The sequence below is a fragment of the Phacochoerus africanus genome, chromosome 15, assembly GCF_016906955.1.
Source record: "Phacochoerus africanus isolate WHEZ1 chromosome 15, ROS_Pafr_v1, whole genome shotgun sequence".
NCBI lineage: Eukaryota > Metazoa > Chordata > Mammalia > Artiodactyla > Suidae > Phacochoerus > Phacochoerus africanus.
The window spans coordinates 11,301,528-11,323,310 of record NC_062558.1 but is presented as its reverse complement, the minus strand read 5'-3'; the positions used below and the strand labels follow the sequence as shown (position 1 = coordinate 11,323,310).

The following is a 21,783-nucleotide window of genomic DNA, read 5'->3' as shown; positions in this document are numbered from 1 at the left end:
TGGTTAGTAGTCAGATTCTTTTCTGCTGTGCCACAACCGGAACTCCGAAAACAGATATTTCCTGATGTCACTGTAACCTTATTCTGAACCTCCAGTTTACTGGTAATGTTTCCTAGTTTACCATTTTCCAGTGCTTAGGATGTGAGGTCGTTTCTGGTTTGCCCTTATAATGTGCAACACATAGGACTTTTCCCTCTAGAAACCTCAGCGCAGGTCTTTAAGGCACATTCCATTACAGAGAATTAAGTGGGCAGCAGACAGCTCAGGGAGTAATTTCTCTTACTTTAGGAAAAGCTTTCAGTATAGAGGGCAATTTTGGAGTCCTTAGAGAGATTGAACTACTCATCATTTAGAAAGACAATGGATCTACCTACACTCCCTGGTACTTTAGGGCAGGGTAATTGTTTTAACCTTTTCCCCAGAGCTCCTGCCCTGCAGTAAGCTGAAACCAGGGCTGGGAGTCCTGAAAGGACTTCTCCGAGAGGTCGCGCCTCTGCCGCAGGGTCCTACCCGCCAGTCTCCGGAGCTCGGGCAGCGGCGCCTGTACCCTTACCTGGGCAGCGCCAGCTTCTCCTCGGCGCGGGCCCAGGAGGTGGTGATCGATGGCAGTGCCAGGACCCCGTCCAGGTCGAACACCGCCGCTCGCAGCGCCATGGCGGCCTCCGCCTCGGACTCGAAGCGCTCGGAGGAGTCGCAAAAAGGTCGCGGCTCCGGACCCTAGCAGCCGGCAGAGGGGGGCCGCCCAGGACGAGCTCGATCCCGCCCCCTGTCCCGGCCACTCTCGCAGTCCTGGCCCCAGCACTGCCCTTCACCACGCCCCCGTCTGGGACTTGACCTCGCCCCACCTCCGCCCCGCCCCCTGCCCTGGTCCCACCCTGGACGCTTTCCTGGGGGTTTCCTTGGTGTCCCCAGACCCGGGGAGGCCCAGGCTCCATCTCCATCGCCTCCTGGCTCCTGGACCCGGGGCTAGAATCTCGTCTCTGGATGAATCCCCATCCGTCGCCTAAAATGAAAGTCCTAAGTACCCGAGCTCCCCGAGCTCCCGTTGTGACTGCTTGAAGAGCTGGACCCAGGCCCTGGGACAGGCTGATCTCTTAAGGCGAACTTGGCAGACTTTCAGCATTCTGAGTAGGCCCGTGGAGAAGGCAGGCCTGAGAAAGAGCCAGGGGGCACAGACTCTTTAAGTGTGTGTGTGTGTGTTGCCAAAAGTTTATTCATTCAGTATTCGGATGCCCTACATTCATTTTGTTTTGCATCTCCAGTAAATTAGTAGCTTTATTGGCCTTCTTTTCTAGATCCAGTACATATAATTACAAGTCCCTCACTATACTGACCATGTGCCTCTAGTCAGGCTCTTCGGTGTCAAGGTGGAGTATACTTCTAGAATAAACTATAATGCTCCAGGCATGGTATGCCAACCCAGCATACATTCATTCCAGTCTCCTGAGGTTTAGAAGAAATAAATTTGACTACCATTACCCCTTTGTACATTCTTCTTATATTAATGCTGCCTAAAAATGTTTGAGCTTCGTTTTAAATCACAGATTCCACCTTCTTGGCTCCTTTGTGTTTCTAGAAAACCTAAACCCATGCCTCCTTAGGAGTGTCTGACCTGGGCTTTCGAGCATGTTATTACACTCTCTAAGACTTTGTAGTGCAGCTCTGAGAATGAAAACATGCTCCTGGCTTGATGTTCCAGATTGCTGAGAGCCTGGCTTGAATGCATCATCTGTGAATTTACCCGAGATATTTCCCCCCACTTACCTAGAAAAAATGTTGTGAGAGATCACCAGAGACTTTACTGAAATCAAGAAGTTGTTGATCTACCAACCTTCAGTCTAGTCAACAAGAGAAACGAGTCTGCCTTGGGGTGTGTTGTGATCCAGGACCACACTTGCCTTTTTGGCTTCAGAATCTCCTCTGGGATTGTGCCTGAGAGTTGTTAGTGTTTTCTGAGATCCACTCCTAAGAAGCAAGAAGTAGGTAACGCCACCAAATGCTGTAGAAACAATTGAAAAACAACAGCAATAACCCAGTTTGATATTGGACTTGGATGACACTGCGTGACCTATTTCAGAACATATTCAGTGGAGTTTTTAGAGATAGAAACTAGATCACCCTGGGTTTGAAGATCTATAAGGAGAATAAATACAGTGGTTGCTCAAGAAGTTGGTAATCTCAAAAGTCCACTTGAGTCTAAAAAATAGAAAGCAAGTGGCAGTGTGACTTATGTAGTATGAAATCTCCTAAATTTAAATCTCCAGTTTAGACTTTCCTTCCATTTCCATCCTTGCATATGCAATTTCTTAATCAACACCTCCTCTTGAATGTCTCATGGGGATCTTGAATTTCTTGTGACTGAAACAGAATTCTAGCTACATTCCCATCTCCTGAGGCTGCTCCTGGTCTTACTAAATGGCAGCCCCTTTCACTCGGTTGCTCAAGCCAAAGAATTTGGAGCTGCTTCCAAATTCCTGGGTCCCAGCTAAGTCCAGTGTCCTTAAACTCAGTCCCAGTGGTGGTCAAGCTGACTGGGGCCCAGAAAACAGCTCCAGGTTCAATGGTGGAGGTTTCCTGAGAGTCTTTCTTAAAGGTCCAATCTGACGGCTCACTCCTCCATTCCTTTCAAAGATTTTGTATGTCCCTAATTTCCTGTATTCGTTCTCTTCCACTTAAATTAACTAGAATGGGCGCTCCCGTCGTGGCTCAGTGGTTAACGAATCCGACTAGGAACCACGAGGTTGCGGATTTGATCCCTGCCCTTGCTCAATGGGTTAAGGATCTGGCATTGCCCTGAGCTGTGGTGTAGGTTGCAGCTGAGGCTCGGATCCCGAGTTGCTGTGGCTCTGGCGTAGGCTGGCAGCTACAGCTCCGATTAGACCCCTAGCCTGGGAACCTCCATATGCCATGGGAGTGGCCCAAGAAATGGCAAAAAGAAGAAAAAAGAAAAGAATTTCCAGACTTTTTTCATCACCCACCTGGCTTATTGTAATGTCCCTCCCCCATCTTGAGCAATCTGGCCTACTCCTTCCCACTCCCTACTACGAAAAGGATGTAGCCCACTCCTCACCCCATCCCTATAGGGGCAAAAACGCCCCCAACTGACCAGCAAGTGTATCAGAAGATCCCCATCTTTCCCCAACCAATCAGCAGATAGGCAGGTAGATGGCAAGACCTCACCTCTCTCCCTGGGCTATAAAAACAGACATGACTTTGCTTCCTCTCAGGGGAGTCAGCTCTTCCCTGATTATCGAGAAGTCATCCCGCTGCACTAGCAGCATCTCTCATCCCAATAAACTCTTCTTTTTCCTTAACTGGCTATGATGAAAATTTTTTTTCCAACCTGCGTGCATGAACTTTAACACAGGGCAGGAAACTAGGAGATTGATCTGGTCTGGAATATTTTATAACACCTTGTGAGTTGCAGAACTTCCTGGATGAATTGCTTAGGCAAAGATTAGAAGTCTCGATGGCATTTTACTGTGCCCTGCTCTTTCTCATGGGTCGCTGTTCCCTTGTGTTTTCTGCCACACGAGTTATGGGAAGATGAGAGCTCTCTCACCTGGGCTACAGAAATGGGATATCTTTTTGAAATGTAAATCCTAACCATTACATCTGCTAATTTTAATATTTGTAAAATACATTTTAGGTGATAACATAGAAGTATAAAACATGGCTAATGTCCTAGTGAAAATTTAAAAACTTACGCCGGTTGTCAATCACTACATTTGTAATGAACCGGTTATATTTAACTCATTAGATTTCGTTGTGGATTTCCTGCAGCCATTTTGACATGAAAACCAGAGCCCTGCGTGGCCTGCACACAGAGCTGACTGTGGCCAGAGGGTCACAGATGAGGAAGACCACTGGAGAGAGAGTTAGGGAAGAGAAGCCCAGTTGCCATAACCAAGCAAATGAGTGTAGCTGAAGAAAAGAAGAGGCCCTCGTTTGTGCCTGGGCCAGAAATTGCAGGAAACCTGTCTCTCTTTTTCCTGCAATGTCCACCCCCACAACCAACATGCTCTACTGAGAAAGCTTAGCATCGTGCATACCTTAAAGGAGAAATGCTTAAAGAAACATATATTGGAGCTACTTTAAGAGATTAGAGTCAATACATAGATAATGAACGGAGGGCTAAAATCCAAGCTCAGGGAATTCCTGTTGTGGCTCAGAGAGTTAAGAACCCAGGTAGTGTCCACGATAATGCAGGTTTGATCCCTGGCCTCGCCCAGTGGTTAAGGATCTGGCCTTGCTGTAAGCAGCAGCATAGGTCAGAGATGTGGCTTGGATTCAGGTGTTGCCATGGCTACAGCTTAGGGCAGCAGCTGCATCTCTGATTCCACCTCTAGTCTGGGAATTTTCACATGCCTTGGGTGTGGCTGTTAAAAAAATGAAGTTAAAAAATCCAAGCCCAAATTTGATCCTGTGATTTACCTAATTACTGCATCCCTTTAATTCACAGCATCTATGGGGAAGAAGTAAGACTAAGAACTGGGTAAAGTCCCACAACAAATGTCAGGGAGCCTCCCTTTTCAGAGAAACTTGTTTTTCTTCCTCAATCTGATAACCTAGATCCTGCTTTACCTGAAATCCCTGCAACAACCTTGCTTGAGGGTTTTTATTTTTTCATTTAAAACTTTTTTTATTGAAATAAGATTGACAAATTTCTTTTTCCTTTTTTTTTTCTTTGTCTTTTCTAGGACTGCACCTGTGGCATATGGAGGCTCCCAGGCTAGGGATAGAAATGGACTACACCACAGCCACAGCAATGCAGGATCTGAGCTGCATCTGCAACTTACATCACAGCTCACAGTAACGCCAGATCCTTAACCCACTGAGCGAGGCCAGGGATCAAACGTTCAACCTCATGGTTCCTAGTCAGATTCATTAACCACCGAGCCACGATGGGAACTCCTAAGATTGACAAATTCCTATTGAAGTAGGATTGATGTGCAACACCGTTTTATTTCCATACACACACACACACACCATAGTGATTTGATATTTCTATACATTTGCAGAGTGATCACCCTGAAGAGTTTAGTTACCGTCTGCTGTCATACAAAGTTATTATAATATTATTGACGTTATTTCCTGTGCTGTACATTTCATCCCCGTGACTCATTTTGTGTGTGTGTGTGTGTGTGTGTGTGTGTGTGTGTGTGGGTGGGTGGGTGGGTGTGTGCTTGATAAATGTTAGTTATTCAATCACCTCACTTTGCTGAAGCCTAGGGATGGGGAAAAATTTACCTAAATTCCCGTAACAAATAGGTGGTGGAGAGGGAACCAGAACCCTGGCCACTAGATTTCATTCTCAGGCCCCCTGGACTTTGTTCTGGTGTCCTTTTTTTTCTTTTCTTTTCTGTTTTATTGTTATTGTTGTTGTTGTTTTTGTAGTATTCTTTTTTGTTTTCTTCTTCTTCTTTTCTTTTCTTTTCTTTTCTTTTTTGGCCTCAGAGAGCAGCAGCTTGATGTGGGATCTTAGTTCATAGACCAGGAAGCGAATCTGTCACCACTTTACTCAGTCTGCTGATACAGATGCTAATCTCTTCCAGATACACCCTCACAGACACATCCAGAAAGTGGGCAGTGCCCTTCTCCAGGGCCTGGAGAAATACATTGTTGTGAGAGGACCCTCATCTTGGGTATGGGATGTGCTTTGGACCTTGAGTGCAGAGATGTGAGTTAAGGTAACTTCTTAGCAAGTGACACATCATCGTCTGTCTTGGAAGGAAGAAATGCAGGGATGCCTCCTTAACAAATTAATAAAGAAAATCAACCCCACATCTCTGGGGGAATCGCAAGGATTAGAACCACCATCAAATACCAGAATGATGCAAGGAAGGTAAATTTTACGACCACCAAACTCTAAGATGCATGGATATTATAGAAAGTCCATGGATCATTGTAAACTGAATAGATGATGACTCTAGCTACAGATGCTGTGATTCCTACTGCTGTCACTGCAATGCCCAACTTCCCAGCAGCAGTGACAAGCCCTGAGCTCCAGATACGGTATCTGACTCCAGAGGCTCAAAGTAGTCACTGGCGAATTCACCTAAGGTATTAACCTGATTACACTGAGCCTCTCCCACACTGGAGGAGGTAGCAATTTGTTGTTTATAGAATGGATACTTCTGGAGAATGGGTGGAGGGGAAAGCTAGAAACACCAGCTCTAATCGGAGGACCCTTTTCAACAATGACGGCTGTGCCTGCCACCTTTTCTTTTTTACTTTGTTTTATGTACGTATGTATGTCTTTTTAGGGCCGCATCCGTGGCATATGAAGTTCCCAGGCTAGGAGTCAAATCAGAGCTGCAGCGGCTGACCTACGCCACAGCCACAGCAACACCAGATCCGAGCCCCTTCTGCCAGCCTTCACCACAGCTTGAGGCAATGCCAGGTCCTTAACCCAGTGATCGAACCTGCATTTTCACGGATAGCAGTTGGGTTCTTAACCTGCTGAGCCACAGTGGGAATCCCCTTTTTTACTTTGTTAATCTATTGTGCTTTCTCCCCACTCCATCACCTTATACACAGTGTATGTCTGATGAGCTTTATGCTGTCCTCCAAAAGAAACAGAATGTCACGGCAACACTATGTCAAGATGAGAGCAGGGAAATGCACTGTCCAGAAAGGCTCGATTTGGAGCTGGAGGGAGTAACCGGCGACGGAGTACTGTGGCCCTTTGGGGTTAGGATGAGCTCTTTTGTTTCTGTGAGGACTGGTTACCTCGTGTTAGTGCTCTAGTTACGGTTTTTTTGTTGTTGTTTTCGGTTTGTTTGTTTTTTTGTCTTTTTGCCTTTTCTTGGGCTGCTTCTGTGACATATGGAGGTTCCCAGGCTAGGGGTCTAATTGGAGCTGTAGCGGCCAGCCTACACCACAGCCACAGCAATGCCAGATCTAAGCCACATCTGTGACCTACACCACAGCTCACGGAAATGCCAGATCCTTAACCCACTGAGCAAGGCCAGGGATCGAACCTGCAACCTCATGGTTCCTAATTGGATTCGTTAACCACTGAGCCACAATGGGAACTCCTTAGTGCTCTAATTATGTGTTCTTAGATTCCGTACTGGTCTATTTGGTATCTATCACTCACAGAGCCAAACTAGGGGCCAAAATTGTTGACATCTCCCTAGTGCTGCAGCTTTGATGGGTGTACAGAAACCACAGTACAACCCTCCAGCCAGTCCTGAGTCACACCCCCAGTCACCTTCTTCATCTCTCTCTCACACACCAATTCAACATTCTGCCTGCACTAAATCGCCTATATCCACAGCCCACCGAAATTATTCAAACTATCCAGCCATAGGCTGCTTACCCTGTCCTGCCTTGACTACCCTACAGAAACTCCAATACATGCTCCTGGCCATGGCTTCTCCTTTGCCCTTTCTGCCCCGTGTCTGTCCCAGGGGCCTCGCCATCTGGCCCTACATGGCATGCCATGGTTCCTGCTTCCGGGGATCTATGAGTATAAACTTCTGCCACCGTGACAATCACTCCCATGTCTGCATGTTGACCCATACCTGATTAAAACAAGTTCCAGGTATAAATTTCAGAACAGAGAAGATAGGTGTAGGCTGTTGTTTTTTTTTTTTTTTTTCAAAGTCTAAATATGGAAAGTTGAGTATGCATTGATGATAGGAGCCAAAGAGCTAGATTTTGGGGAACATCCCAGCATTTAAACTCCTTTCAAATATTTTGGGAAAGTTCCCATCTGGAAGTTGGCAGAGCCCACCTTCCACACAGAAGCTCAAAATGCCAGATTCCTACTTCCTCAACCTCCCATGCATCTAGTTCATGAGCACATGATTAATCAGATGCATCTATCCTGACCTTTGCATTGGGAGCTAGTGACACAAAGAAGCAGGGATAGATGAGAATTAATCCAGGCAACAGCAGGAGTGGCTGGTTTCCAGGGACAGCAGGGGCAGCAGTGCCAGTGACAGACAGTGAAAGGTTTTGCATCCAGTTCTGCAGCAGTAGGCCTCCCATGCAGTAACGGCTTGTGATTTGGGCTTTAGTCTGGCAGGTGTTTCCCTCCATCTCCCCTGTGCCCCAGGGATTCTCCAGCTTTGTAAGCGCATCTGTGAACTTCCCATTGCCCTTTAATGAGGTCATTTTCTGCTTAAATTAATCAATAAGTTTTTACTGCTTGAACCAAGAATCCTGATCGGTATGATCTGATTATTTCCCTTTTCTTTCTTTCCTCCTTCCCTCCCTCCCTTCTTTCCTTCCTTCCTTCCTTCCCTCCTTTCCCCTCTTTCTCTCAGAAAAATGTATGCATTTAATACTTGTGTAACGTTATGCACAAACACAGATATACATATATATCAATATGAAAGTACACATGGTTAAATATTTACATTTGCTGGGAGTTCCCATTGTGGCTCAGCGGTTAAGGAACCCGACTAGTAACCATGAGGACACAGGTTCAACCCTGGCCTCACTCAGTGGGTCAAGGACACAGTGTGGCTGTGCCTGTGGTTTAGGCCGGCAGCTGTAGTAGCTCTGATTCGACCCCTAGTCTGGGAACCTCCATATGCTGCATGTGTGGCCCTAAAAAGACAACAACCAAAAATTTACATTTGTTAATTATGGATAGTGGGAATGTGGTGGTTAGTGATTTTTTAAATTTTATGTGTATTAATTTAATCAAATAATGCTAACAATCATATATACATGTGTAAATATATATTTATAAACATATACCACATATATTTACATAATATATATCATGTATGCTTTCACTTTTTTAAGCCCTTTATTTATGCTAACTCACTTACTCACTCTTCCTTGCAAGCTTACGAAGTGGAACCAGTATTCACATCCTCCTTTTACAGATGAGGAAGCTGAGGCACAGAAAGCGCTAGTGGCCTATCCCAAACCACATGGCAGAGTCAGAAGTTAAACGGTGGCAGTCATGTCCTGGGTCCTTTGCTTTTAACAATATATAGGGGATGAATGGAGTTCCCGTTGTGGCTCAGTGGTTAACGAATCCGACTAGGAACCATGAGTTTGCGGGTTCGATCCCTGCCCTTGCTCAGTGGGTTAGGGATCCGGCATTGCCGTGAGCTGTGGTGTGGGTCGCAGACACGGCTTGGATCCCGCGTTGCTGTGGCTCTGGTGTGGGCTGGTGCCTGCAGCTCCGATTGAACCCCTAGCCTGGGAGCCTCCATATGCCGAGGGATCGGCCCTAGAAATGGCAAAAAGCCAAAAAGCAAAACAAAAAAAAAAACCAACAAAAAAACAAAAAACAATATATGCGGGATGAGAGAGCAAGTAGTGGACCCCAAGGAGTGTCTTTAGGATGGAGGATGAGCTTCCTCATGGGCTGAGGGAAAGGAACAAGCAAGGAGAGGAAGATATGAGAAAGACTGGGGATATGTGATGGGGGGGGCAGTCAGGATGAGGCCATGGCCGGCAGGAGGAGTGGGACTCCTGGTTTGATGCGGGCGTTTGAAGGAAGGTGACCTTGCTTGTCTGGGAAACTGAAGGCAAGGTTACAGGTAAGGAGCCAGTCAAACTGCAGCCAAACCAGGTGGCAGCACAAGTGACCTGGGGGTCCTGCTAGCTTCTCCAGGGAGGAAGGGGATGGAAAGAGCTGCGGGCTGCTGACTGACGGTTCCATCCTTGGTCCTATTTTACTCAAAACTGCACTGTTCTATGGAGAGACAGGCCGTGGAGATTACCCATCTGTGGGGGAGGCTGGGGGGTCCAGGCAGTGATCCTGGGGTGTGGGGTCTTTCAGAGCCAAGAATGAAACATTCTTGTAACTGGAGAGACGGCAAGCAAATCTGCTGTCTGTCCCCACTGGACACAGACTGAATAGTCACAAGCTCCTCCCTCTCCCCTCCAGAGTGTGTGTGTGTGTGTGTGTGTGTGTGGTGTGTGTGTGAGAGAGAGAGAGAATATGAGCGTGAGTCTGTGTGCCTGCCAAGCCAGCGGTCCCTCCCATGGACCCGCTTGGCTCTTACCTGCAGAAACCTCCGTGCCAGGCTCTCCGTGACGCCCTCCTTGGTAGGACCCGGACGCAGCCTCTCTAGCTGGCAGGGCTGGGAGCCCCAGCACAGTGGCCCATCTCCAAGAACTTGTCCAGCCCTCCCCAGGAAGCCACCCTGACTCTCAGAGTCAGGACTCCCTCATCTGCCAAGTCGTGTCCCGTCCCAGCATCTGTATGTCTGGGAAATGAAATCACTTAGCCATGCTCTGCATCTGCCTTTCTGTTCTGGAGGGACTTTTGTCAGCTGAACCAGGACCTTCAAGCCAGGCTGCTTCTCTGTTCTTTGAATAGTCTGTCTTCTGGGGCCACAGGTAAGAAAGGTGCCCCCAAGGCTTGTGTTGGGGACTTTGTGGGTGCGGGGACATTGTGAGGGTGCGTCAAAGTGATATTCACAGATTAGCAGCTTCCAGGTAGTTAGGAAGGAGGTGGGTTAGAATGCTGGAAGTTGCCGGCTTCTAGACAAATTTTAGTCTTTTGCTTGTTCCCATGGGGCTGCTCAGAGCCCAGTGACAGTCACCTGTCCTCCCACTGGAGAGGGTAGCTCCATCTCAGGCATTATTGGATTTACTTTGTGGAATCTGCTTCTCTGTCTTTATTACTACTATTCCTCTCTGGTCTTTTATTTATTCACGCAGTAAATACTCTGTATGCTTTCACAAAGACTAATAGACATCAATGGTATTTACTGACTTGAAAGTTCTTCGTTGCTGGTTTTTGGGTTTTTCCCGGAGGCTGGAATTTGTGGCGGAAACTATCAGCTGGTGTGATAATCCAGATGACCTTTAAGATTCCATCCAACCTTGAGATGCTAAGCTTCTGCCATTCATCAATATATTGAGCAGATCAGATATAAAAGCTAGAAATAGCTCTCCCCTAAGCACCTCTGATGAAATGATTTGACGGAGGAAATGTATCAATCATTTCCTCTCATCAAGAGACTTTCTTGGGGGGTATTGACAGTTATGGGAGGTCAACAATCCTATGCTTGGGGTGGTGCCAGGTGGCGGGAGGGGCTGGGTGAGGTCAAAGCTGGTTTTATGGAGAAGGTGGGGCTTGTGAAAAGAAGAGAACGAGGGTGAGCAGTTGAAAACCAGCTGCAGTAGGAAGATGGACAAAGAAGCAAGCCCAAATTACCTTGACTTCAATGGAACCAGGATTTAGGATGCGGGCAATAGAGGCTGATGAGTTGGGGTGTGGGGTGAGGGGTGGTCTGGACCCCCTGGTACATCACAGCAATACAAGCGCTGTGGATGCTGGTGTCTGGGCCCTTTACAAAGGGAATATTTTGTAAAGGTTTCTATGTGCACCTCACTTTCCCAGACCCGCTTACAAACAAAGACAGCCCCCATCCCCCAGCCTGCCAATTCAGCCACTTAGAGGATCAAAGGGTCTGACGCTTTTTCTCTTTTAAGATCTTTCTAATGACAGGTGGAAGGTTACTCTAATTACTGTCAATTACTTGGAAAAATTTCTCCTTTGGTTTCCGGTGACAAATTAATGCAATTACCATAGTGAGCTAACTATAAGGGACGCAAATTTGAGGGATCCTGCAGGCATGTGTCCACTGGAGTCGACTGCATCTCATTTGCACATTTTTCTAGAGGATCCAGGATGTCCCTGGTTGGATCTTTATATGATGCAAGTTCAGCATGCCTGCATTTCTATTTCTTTCCCCACTATTCTCACGAATGTGGACAAAAAAAATCATGCTTTGCTTTAGTGTCCTTGGTTGAAAGGTGACACAGATGAGAGCCTTGGGATTTGCAGCCATGATATTGATTGGATGGGGGAAGCTGCACACAGAGGAGCCTCCTAGAACCCTAGATCCAGGTGAGCCTGGCTCTGGGGTGGGGCACCTGTACCTGGTCACCACCTGCCTGACACAGACCTTAGGTGTGTTCCTGGCTGAGCAATGACGGTCACAGTGCTAAGATCTAGAAAACACACGTGAATCCTGGAAGAGCTGCTTGTACAAAATTATCCTTCTAGGAGTTCCTGCTGTGGCTCAGCGATCATGAACCTGACTATTATTCATGAGCTTGCGGGTTCAAGCCCTGGCCCCACTCAGTGGGTTAAGGATCTGGTGTTGCCGTGAGCTGTGGTGTAGGCCACAGATGTGGCTCAGATCTTGCATTGCTGTGGCTGTGGTGTAGGCCGGCAGCTGGAGCTCAGATTTGCCCCCTGGCCTGGGAATTTCCATACACTGAAAGTGTGGCCCTAAATTAAAAAAAAAATTATCCTTCTAGTTGGCGCCACGGAAGCTGACCCTACTTCATCACTTTTGAACTCTGTGGCCTTTGGCAAATCAGTCAACTTTTCTGAACATATATATATATATACACACACACACACACACATATGTTAGATAAAAGGAATAAAAATATCCCTTCCCCATACTCTCCTAGGGCTGATGGGAGACCCAAATGAGGTCAAAGGGGAGACACGAAGGTGCATTTGCTTCAAGGATTCTCCAGCCTAAGAACCCTTTATTGGCTCATTCAGGTCCAGCGGTGAGTGGGAGCCAAGCGGAACCCTGTGGGTGCTGGGCTGTGCTTGCTTCCCAGGCCCAGTTGGGGAAGCCGTTGGAGGTTCAACCACAGCCACGCCTGGCCTGTCCTCCTTTTGGTGGAAGCCAGACCCCTCCTCTGAAGCCATGGGCCCCTCCTGCCCTGCCCTCCTATCCACGGCAAAGCTGGGGCTGTGGTGGCTCCTTCTGATCCCTGCAGGTGAGTGGGGGCTACCTCTAGGGCACATAGCTCTTTCTACCTTGGGAAGGTGGGGAGCACCCGCTGCATCACCTTTACCTCCCCAAACCTCAGCACCTGCTCCACATCTGCAAAATGCCAACAGCCCTGTGGCCCTCCCAGGGCTATTGTGTGAGTGACCCAGAATGAGAACTTATGAGCAGTGCCTGGAATGCCCTCTGCACATGGCAGCTGCTGTTATCGATGTTCTGGATTTTAAAGCAGTAGTTCTGATCTACTCAGGCAGCCAAACCCTGAAGAGGTGAAGCTGTCTGCAGAACATGGTGAAAACAGATGCAGAGGATGCCATCAATCTGGGGACACTACTGCCTAGCTGATGAGAAGGGGCAAATGCCAGTGGTTTGAGGAAAAATAGAGGAGATGCTCCAAGTGGAAGAGGATTTCTTGGTTCATGTTAGTGGTTCATTATAAGCCGATGGAAGTGAGAGTTCCTGGGGCTGTGTTCACAGAGACGTGAAGCTCTCCCTGTTGCAGTCAGCATGACTCCACCCGGAGTCCAGCTCCCCACCCTGATGTCCCCTGGGGGCTCCCCAGTTCCAGTCCGATTCTCATCCCTGGTCTGGCTTCTTCCCACTGCCCTCCACCCCTCTCAGCACTTGTTTTCACCTCTTAGCCTTTGGTCATGGAGTAATGGACCTTTCTTGAGATTCAACCATGTGCTGCTGGTTGCTTCGTAAGCTCTAATGGACATTATTATATCTCATCCTCAGCAGTGTTCTGAAATCTGCTCTGGATTAGTGTGCCCATTTTGCAGATGAGGAAACTGAGGCTCAATGAGGTCGAGTGGCTCTGATTGGATGGGAGAGGGAACCAAGAGCCCACCACCAGGGACTCCCGGAGACCCCTCTCGCCTCTCCTGTCCCACAGTATCCGCACACCGAGCCTCCCACGCCCACGCCGAGGACCGCCTCTTCAAGCACCTCTTTAGGGGCTACAACCGCTGGGCAAGGCCGGTGCCCAACACCTCAGACGTGGTGATCGTGCGCTTCGGGCTGTCCATCGCCCAGCTCATCGATGTGGTGTGTCTCTCCTACCACCCTTTGCCCCCTCCGGCTCAGTCTGAGACGTGGGTCCCTTTCCGGGGGCTCCTTCCTCTCCCCTGCTCCACCCCTCCTCCCTCCAGCTCTCCCAGCCCACCTCAGCCAGAGCATCGCTCCTGGGAGCCGGAGGTGCTCCACCTCCCTCCACGGTCTCAGCCCTGAAGCCCCGCCCAGAAGGGCGTTGATTGGCAGCAGTGGGTTTTCTAGCCGCCCAGCTTTTTACGCCTGACCCAAGGCCAGAGGACCCAGTGGCCTGTTTGATCCTGAAGAATCTGATAAGGGTGGCAGCTTCAGGAGGGGTGGTGGCGGGCTGGGCTTGAGGTGTCACCCTAAGAGGTCCTCTGGTGAGTGGGGGCCTGGGTCAGCCACTCCCACTCCACCGTGTTTTCTGATCTGGTTCCACCCCTCTAATTTCTCTTACTTTCTCTCCTGGGACCCGCCAGGATGAGAAGAATCAAATGATGACCACCAACGTCTGGCTAAAGCAGGTGAGGGCCCCTCCCTGGGCAAGGCAGGGGCGGGGGGGGGCCCTCAGACCCCAGACACTTCTGGGGACTCTTCCACCAGCAGAGTGATTCTCAGTTGCCCCTCAGGGTGCTCCCCAAGCCAGCTGATGGCAGACTGCTTCTCAGGAGGGGCTGGGCTCTGGTGTGGCCAGGCTCTGTGTCCAGCACTTGAGCATGTCACCTGCAAGAGCCACATGGTCCCGTTTCTGGGAGAGAGCATTGCCCACGTGTCTGCTACCATCTGCAGATCAGCTCAAGGAGTTGTCACCAGGGGAAGGGTTTATTCTGCCCATTTCACAGCTGAGGAAGACAGAAACCCCTGGAAAAGGGCGGCCCAGGTGTCCACTCGGAACCCCAAGCTCCTTCTTCGGGTGCACACTGAGTATCCCATGTCTACGCCGCCTAACGAACTATCTCAGAACCCACCGGCTTAAAGCAACAGACAGGTCATTATAGTTTGAGATTTTAAGGCCAAGAGTTTTAGTGGTTTCTTCAGCTCTGCATGGGGACTCCTAGGGTTACTTAGGGGCATTTGGCTGGTGGCTTGTCTGCTCTGGAAGGTCTAAGGTGGCTTGGCTCACATGTCCATCCCTCAGCAGGAATATCTGGAAAGTTCTGGGAGGTCCTGGAAAGTTCTAGAAGCCAGCTCCCCCACCCTTGGGGCCCTTCTCCTTCCCCAGGCACTCTCAGCCCTCTCTCCACCTGTCCTCTCCATCAGGGGAGACAGACTCCTCGCATGATGGCCCAGGGACCCCAGAGCAAGGCTTCCAAGAGACAGGAAATGAGAGGTTGCTGTCTAGAAACTGGCCCAGCATCAACCCTGGCCAAGGACGCGCATCCCTCTTTGATGTGCCACTCTCAGGGGCAGAGCTTGGGGGCACAGGTTTATTACAGACTGAATGTAATCTCCCCCTCCTGCCCCCAAAGCTGAGCCCAGCCCCTCCCCCAGGCTCTGAAGTGGAGAAGGTAAGAGCTCCAGCTCTCCAGATGCAGTGGAAAAGCCACTGGTGGACCCCCCTTTCTCTGCTGTGTTATTCTGGAGGGTTTTTATCCCTCTGGTCCTCAGGTTCCCTATCTGTTGGACAGGCAGATACTTCTACCTGCTCTGCTGTGCCTGGCTGGCTCTGCCACTGAGGCCCTTCCCAGACACAGGGTGTGAAAGACCTTTGTAAACTGTGGTGCACTGAAAAAGTGTTGTTACTACAAATGAATGAGGCCCTATGCCATTCAGCTAGGGAGGGGCAGAACGGGAGCGGGACAAAGAGAGAGCATGGTTATATTAGACTGGAGGCAGCCCATTCCAGCTCAGAGCCCTTTGCTGGGCATCGCAGCCTTTTCTAGCCTGTGGGGCTAGTGAGGAGCTCCGGATGCTCCGGAACCTGGCAGCTGGATGTCCCCAGGCTGCTGCCCTAGATGCGCCCGCGAGGGCCCCTCCCCCGGCACAGCCAGGGACATCACTCCCCCCACCCCCACCCCGCGCAGGAGTGGAGCGACTACAAGCTACGTTGGAACCCGGCCGATTTCGACAACATCACATCCCTCCGGGTCCCTTCGGAGATGATCTGGACCCCCGACATTGTCCTCTACAACAAGTAGGAAGTGGCTGGGGTCGTGGAGGTCCTGGGACCGCCCCCCCCTCCTCGGGTTGGGGGCGGGTCAGGTGAGGCTGGGCCAGGTTGGATTTGGGAGGTGCGCCCCCTTGTGTCTTTTCTCTTGATTCCCTCCTTTCTTTCATTTCCTTCTCTCACACACCAACATTTACATTACATATAATTTACATTACATATCGGTGCCTGGCGCCGCGCTAATGGGACACAGATTTGCTAATACTGAGTACTATTTGAAAAGTATTGTCAATGCAGGCTCTGAAATGCAGTGCCTAAGAGTTGGGGTTTTGCAGGATTACGCTGTTGTTGGTATAGGTAAGCAGCACCCCAAGGTAACAGCTTTGAAGAGAGCAAGCTCACTTGGTATAGGTATTTTTGCAAATATTATTTATAGTGGCCTTGTGTTCAGGACCAAAAAGAACCAGTCTTTGAACATAATTCCTAGAAGCTAATAAAAGGCAGAGGCGTCTAAAGAGAGCTCCAGAAGAGCAAGTGGGGGTTTTCTATAGAAGATATAAAGGTCTATAATTTCATTCATGTTTGGTACCAGGTAATTCTTCATTTAGAAGTCAAGGACTTGGCATCATATTTGTCTAAAAATGTTTTCTAAAGTGAGGTTCTAACGAGCACTAGTTCCTGGAGATGTGAATAGGTATGAAAAATAGTTCTGTTGTCAAGTAATTTTGGGTAAGATGGTAGGTTGTTAAACCCTTTCTCCCCCTGCCCAGCCCCAGTCCTTCAGAAAATGTCAGGACACAACAGCATTTTAAAGGATGTTAGACGTTGGACAGACAAGAAACTCCTCTAGCCCAGCATTTCCCAATTCATTTGACCCAAATTTGGAAAAGCCATTTTTAAACAACAGAATAAAGGGGGAACAGAGCCACTTCTGGAGTTTGGTGTCTCCAGATAGGTCAGAAGGATGGCAAGGACCCCTTTTACATTGCCCAGTCCAAGTCAGCCCTTTTATCTGAGCCATCTCTGCAAACACGTTCAGCACGGATTACCTGCAAGGTTCAGTACCACCACTGGGCTCATGGACTCCTCACCCGATATCCGCACCCAGGTTCTCTCTAGCTTCTGCTTCCTGTGCACCTGGCAGAGGGCAGGAGCAAAGTCCTGGCATCAGATAGGACCTGGAGTTTTAGGACTGTCCATAAGGCTTTGGCCAAGGTTACTTGATTAACAGGAAATTCTTATGCTGGGACACAAGTTTAAACCAAACTCTTGCATATGTTTAAAGAAGGGTCTCTCCTTCATCCAGACTCCACTTTAGGTTAGAGGACCTGGGGGAATTGCTCCTTCCTCAAAATGGGGCACATGTTGCCACCTAGTGGTGATTATATGTAATGACAAAAATGCCTTTTAAAATCATAACAAAACAAAACCCCCCACACTTTTGCCCTGATCTGTTTATAACTTACTTTCAAAGTTCCAGTTTCTGCTTACATAAGCCTATAACAATTCTGTGAGGTAGGTACCATTATTGTCTCTGTCATTATTCTGCTTGTAGATAAACAGAAAGAGAAATGGAAAACAAAACAAAACAAAAGTTCCAGTTTTCAACCTGCTTAAATCTCTAGCACGGAACTACTCCAAGAGAAATAAGTGTTTCTGGGTATTCGTCTGGTTCCCCTGCCTTTAGTGGGAACTGGAGAGCCATGGATGGCTGGGGCTAAGAGCCCCCTGTGCCACCTCTCAGGGGGATCTCCAACTCAGGCTCCCAGGACACCCTGCCTAATTGGTCACTGCTATTCCACTGTCCCCAGCGTCTTTCTGGACCCTTAGATGCATAGCCTCGCTAGGCTGCTGGTCTCTTCATCTCCCTTCGACGCCCTGCCCCACCCACCCAGGACTGAGAGTCCTGCGGCTCTCTCAGCCCAAGCACACCCTGCGCTTTTTATCCTTTCCTCCTCTGTTCCTTGTTCCGAGGACACTCAGGACACTCTGTTGTCTGCTCTCCACCCCAGCTTTCTGCCAAATCCTACCATCTGTCGAGGCTTTGCTAAAATGGCAACTTGTATGGTGACCTTGCTCACCAGAAGGGGGTTCCCCCCATTATACGTGCTTCCCTAGCATTGTAGGTAGTTCGGGGCTGCCTCTCAATTCCTCGCAGTTCCCTAACGACAGGCACGAGTCTCCTATCCCTTTCCCCAGCAGCCCCTGTAGAGGCCCGGGTGTGTGCGGCTGGCTCTGAAATGCATGCTAACTGCATGGTGTTCCTCACGGGCAGAGATATCAGGGCTCCCCTTTGCCGGGAACTAAAATCTGAGGTGGAAAAGACATGATCCCCAGCTAAGCGACTTACCGTCTGCTGGGGGGTAGAAAATATAAACGATCACTCTAAAATATCAAATGAATATGAAGAGGGCATCAGACTACCTCTGTCTCCCATGGTCACAAGTGTGTAAGAATGCTGTACCTGTTATTTAGGTGCCAAGCAAATACATGTGCTGTCTATAGAACATCAAAATGTTAACCGCGTTTTTTGTTTTATTCTATTTTAGTTTTTTTTTTTTTTTTTGCTTTTTAGGGCCACACTCGCGGCATATGGAGGTTCCCAGGCTAGGGGTCGAATTGGAGCTAAGGCTGCTGGTCTACACCACAGACACAGACATGAGCTGTGGTGAGCACCACAGACATGAGCTGTGGTGTAGCCGCGTCTGCGAGCTACACCACAGCTCATGGCAACACCAGATCTTTAACCTGCCGAGTGAGGCCAGGGATCGAACCCACAATGTCATGGTTCCTAGTCAGACTGGTTTCCCCTGCGCCAGGAGGGGAATGCCTAATAGCGTTTATTTATTTATTTATTTTAATTCTTGGTACTTTCCTATAGTCTTCAAAGTTCCTACTTTTGTAATTTAAAAAGTGGTGTTTGAAAGACAACTCGGGTCACTCACTATAGATGTCTGTGTGCTAGGGTGTCTTACAAATTCCCCAAACTTGGCAAGGTCGGGCTGTGTTACTGCCTCCCCCCACTGCCACTCCCCCGCCACTCCCCCACCTCACGTAACCAGGGATCTGGAGCAGCCCGGCTTGGGCAACTGAGGTGCTCAGGGCCCCCCAATGCCTCTCCTCTCCGCAGTGCAGATGGGGAGTTCGCCGTGACCCACATGACCAAGGCCCACCTCTTCTCCTCCGGCACCGTGCACTGGGTGCCGCCCGCCATCTACAAGAGCTCCTGCAGCATCGACGTCACCTTCTTCCCCTTCGACCAGCAGAACTGCAAGATGAAGTTCGGCTCCTGGACCTACGACAAGGCCAAGATCGACCTGGTGCAGATGGAGCAGACCGTGGACCTGAAGGACTACTGGGAGAGCGGCGAGTGGGCCATCCTCAACGCCACGGGCACCTACAACTCCAAGAAGTACGACTGCTGCGCGGAGATCTACCCCGACGTCACCTACGCCTTCGTCATCCGCCGCCTGCCGCTCTTCTACACCATCAACCTCATCATCCCCTGCCTGCTCATCTCCTGCCTCACGGTGCTGGTCTTCTACCTGCCCTCCGACTGCGGCGAGAAGATCACGCTCTGCATCTCGGTGCTGCTCTCGCTCACCGTCTTCCTGCTGCTCATCACCGAGATCATCCCGTCCACCTCGCTGGTCATCCCGCTCATCGGCGAGTACCTGCTCTTCACCATGGTCTTCGTCACCCTCTCCATCGTCATTACGGTCTTTGTGCTCAACGTCCACCACCGCTCTCCCAGCACCCACAACATGCCGCACTGGGTGCGGGTGGCCTTTCTGGGCTGCGTGCCTCGGTGGCTTCTGATGAGCCGCCCCCCGCCCCCGCTGGAGCTCCGTGACGCTCCAGGTCTGAAGCTCGGCCCCTCGTACCACTGGCTGGAGACCGATGTGGACGCGGAGGGGGAGACGGTGGAGGAGGAGGAAGAAGAAGAGGAGGAGGAGGAGGACAGATGGGCGTGTCCCAGTCGTTCCTCCCCCTCCATGGGCGTCCCCTACAATCACGGAGGTCTACCCCCGGGGTCCTCAGGTGCCAAGGCCGAGGCCCAGTTGCCGGTGTGTGGGCTCCTGCTGTCACCACGCATACAGAAGGCCCTGGAGGGCGTGCACTATATTGCGGACCACCTGCGATCTGAGGATGCTGACTCTTCAGTGAGTGGGGTCCGGGTGAGGGGTGCCCCCCCTGGGTGACTCTACCCACCTGATAGGGAACCATCTGCCCCCAGGGTGATAGCTTGGGTCAACCCAGTCTCCTCCGTGAGGACCCACCTCCCTTTGTTACAGCCCTGGGAGTCTGGCATAACTTGTGATGGAGAATGTCTAGCTGGCAGCTCTTAAAATGTTTATTGGCAGGTGGCAGAATAGCAGTCAAGAATGTCCCAGCTCATCCTAACTGGGCACCAGCTGGATAGAAAGGGAGGGATCTCAGACACTGAACTTGCCCCATGCCAACCTCATGCCTGCCATTTTTCACTGCCGCTAATAGGCGGGCGGGGGTGGGGTGGGGTGGGGTGGGGGGGAGGGAGAAACAGGGTGGAGGGATATCATCACCAGAGACCAATCAGATCGGCCCCCTCTTTTGTCCTCGTGGTCTCCTCCTCTTCCTCCGTGTGTCCGTGGGCTCTGGGCATTTGGGGAACTTTACTGTTCACTCACAAACCCTGAGGAAGCTTGGCTGGGGGGAGCTGGGGGGGTCTCCCTCTCCCACCATGTCCAGCATGAGGTGAGCAGCCACTGCCCAGGATCACAGAATTCTTCTTATCAATCCAGGGATGAAAGGCTAGGAGGTTATTACTGGGTGGCCTTGTTGAGTAGATAAGAAAAATTAATTATTATCTAATTTGGGAGCAGCTAGAAATCTAGACCCATTTGCCGGGCGGTGAGCCCCAGGTCCACAGAGCAACCCCCCAACCTCCCCTAGGTCACACCTACCCCCACCTACCTCCCCGGTGGGCCCGTCAGCGGGTAGAAAGGCAACATGGGGGCAGCAACATGTTCTCCATTTTGTAACTTCTGGATGCTGTGTTTAAATCACTCTAGGCCCCTCGGGAGGGTCCCTGCCCCTGGGTGGTTCTAGAATCTTCTGTCCCTCTACTCTCCCTTATATGGAACTTGAGAGCCTACCGAAAGGCTCTGGGCCATGGATAGGACAGAATCACCAGGAGAGGGTTGTTTGAGTCTTGAGATGTCCCTGTCCCCCATCCCCTGCTCCACCTTAGCTTCCCAAGGTTTCAGTGGGGTCACTGCCTCCAGTGTCATCCTTACAGGGGCTGTGCGTGGGTGGGAGGCCTCAGTCACTCTGTGCCCATCTCCCCCTGCAGGTGAAGGAAGACTGGAGGTACGTGGCCATGGTCATCGACAGGATATTCCTCTGGCTCTTTATCCTTGTCTGCTTCCTGGGGACCATTGGACTCTTTCTTCCTCCGTTCCTGGCTGGAATGATCTGATGACACATCATGGCCCCGAGGTGGCATGGCTGACCCTCTTTAACTGCTGCCACCACTGGAGTGCACCTTTGGTATCCACACCATTAGACTGCAGGGGCCTCTCCCAGAGTCCCGCCATCGAAGGCGTCTTGGAATGAGTCACTGACATAATCTGTGGGACACAGAGCCCAGCTCGGATGCTGAGGAGCTGGGCAAGAAGGAACTTGCTTCACAGAAGCTGCCGACACAATGGTGACAGTATGAAGCCACAATGATGCTCCTGAGACGCAGATGCTGAGGGAGGGGAGGACAAACTGGGGGACCCAGGAGGTGGGGAGGGGCATGTGAAGGGGCTCTGACAAAGGAGGGGTGTGTGGGAAGAGGGAAGAGGGTGCTTCAGGGGGTAAAAGGGCTGTGAACACCCTTTTGGATTCAGGAATGAGCCAGAAATGTCAGGGAGAGCA

The 21,783-nt window shown here is 50.1% G+C and overlaps 2 protein-coding genes across 2 annotated transcripts in view; one reads left to right on the top strand and one right to left on the bottom strand.

Moving 5' to 3' along the window:
- The window catches only part of EPHX2 (epoxide hydrolase 2), a 75,245-nt gene extending 74,472 nt beyond the window's left edge, over window positions 1-773 (bottom strand). The window contains exon 1 of the mRNA XM_047760738.1: window positions 554-773. Within this exon, the coding sequence (XP_047616694.1) occupies window positions 554-654 (101 nt within the window). The 5' untranslated portion in view covers window positions 655-773. The remainder of the gene's footprint in view (window positions 1-553) is intronic.
- On the top strand, window positions 653-21,621 carry CHRNA2 (cholinergic receptor nicotinic alpha 2 subunit). Its single transcript, XM_047761396.1, has 6 exons — window positions 653-701; window positions 13,639-13,790; window positions 14,255-14,299; window positions 15,800-15,909; window positions 19,013-20,045; window positions 21,215-21,621. The coding sequence occupies exons 1-6, from the start codon at window positions 653-655 to the stop codon at window positions 21,338-21,340; spliced, it is 1,515 nt and encodes a 504-aa protein (XP_047617352.1). The 3' UTR covers window positions 21,341-21,621.
- Window positions 21,622-21,783: the final 162 nt, after the last annotated feature.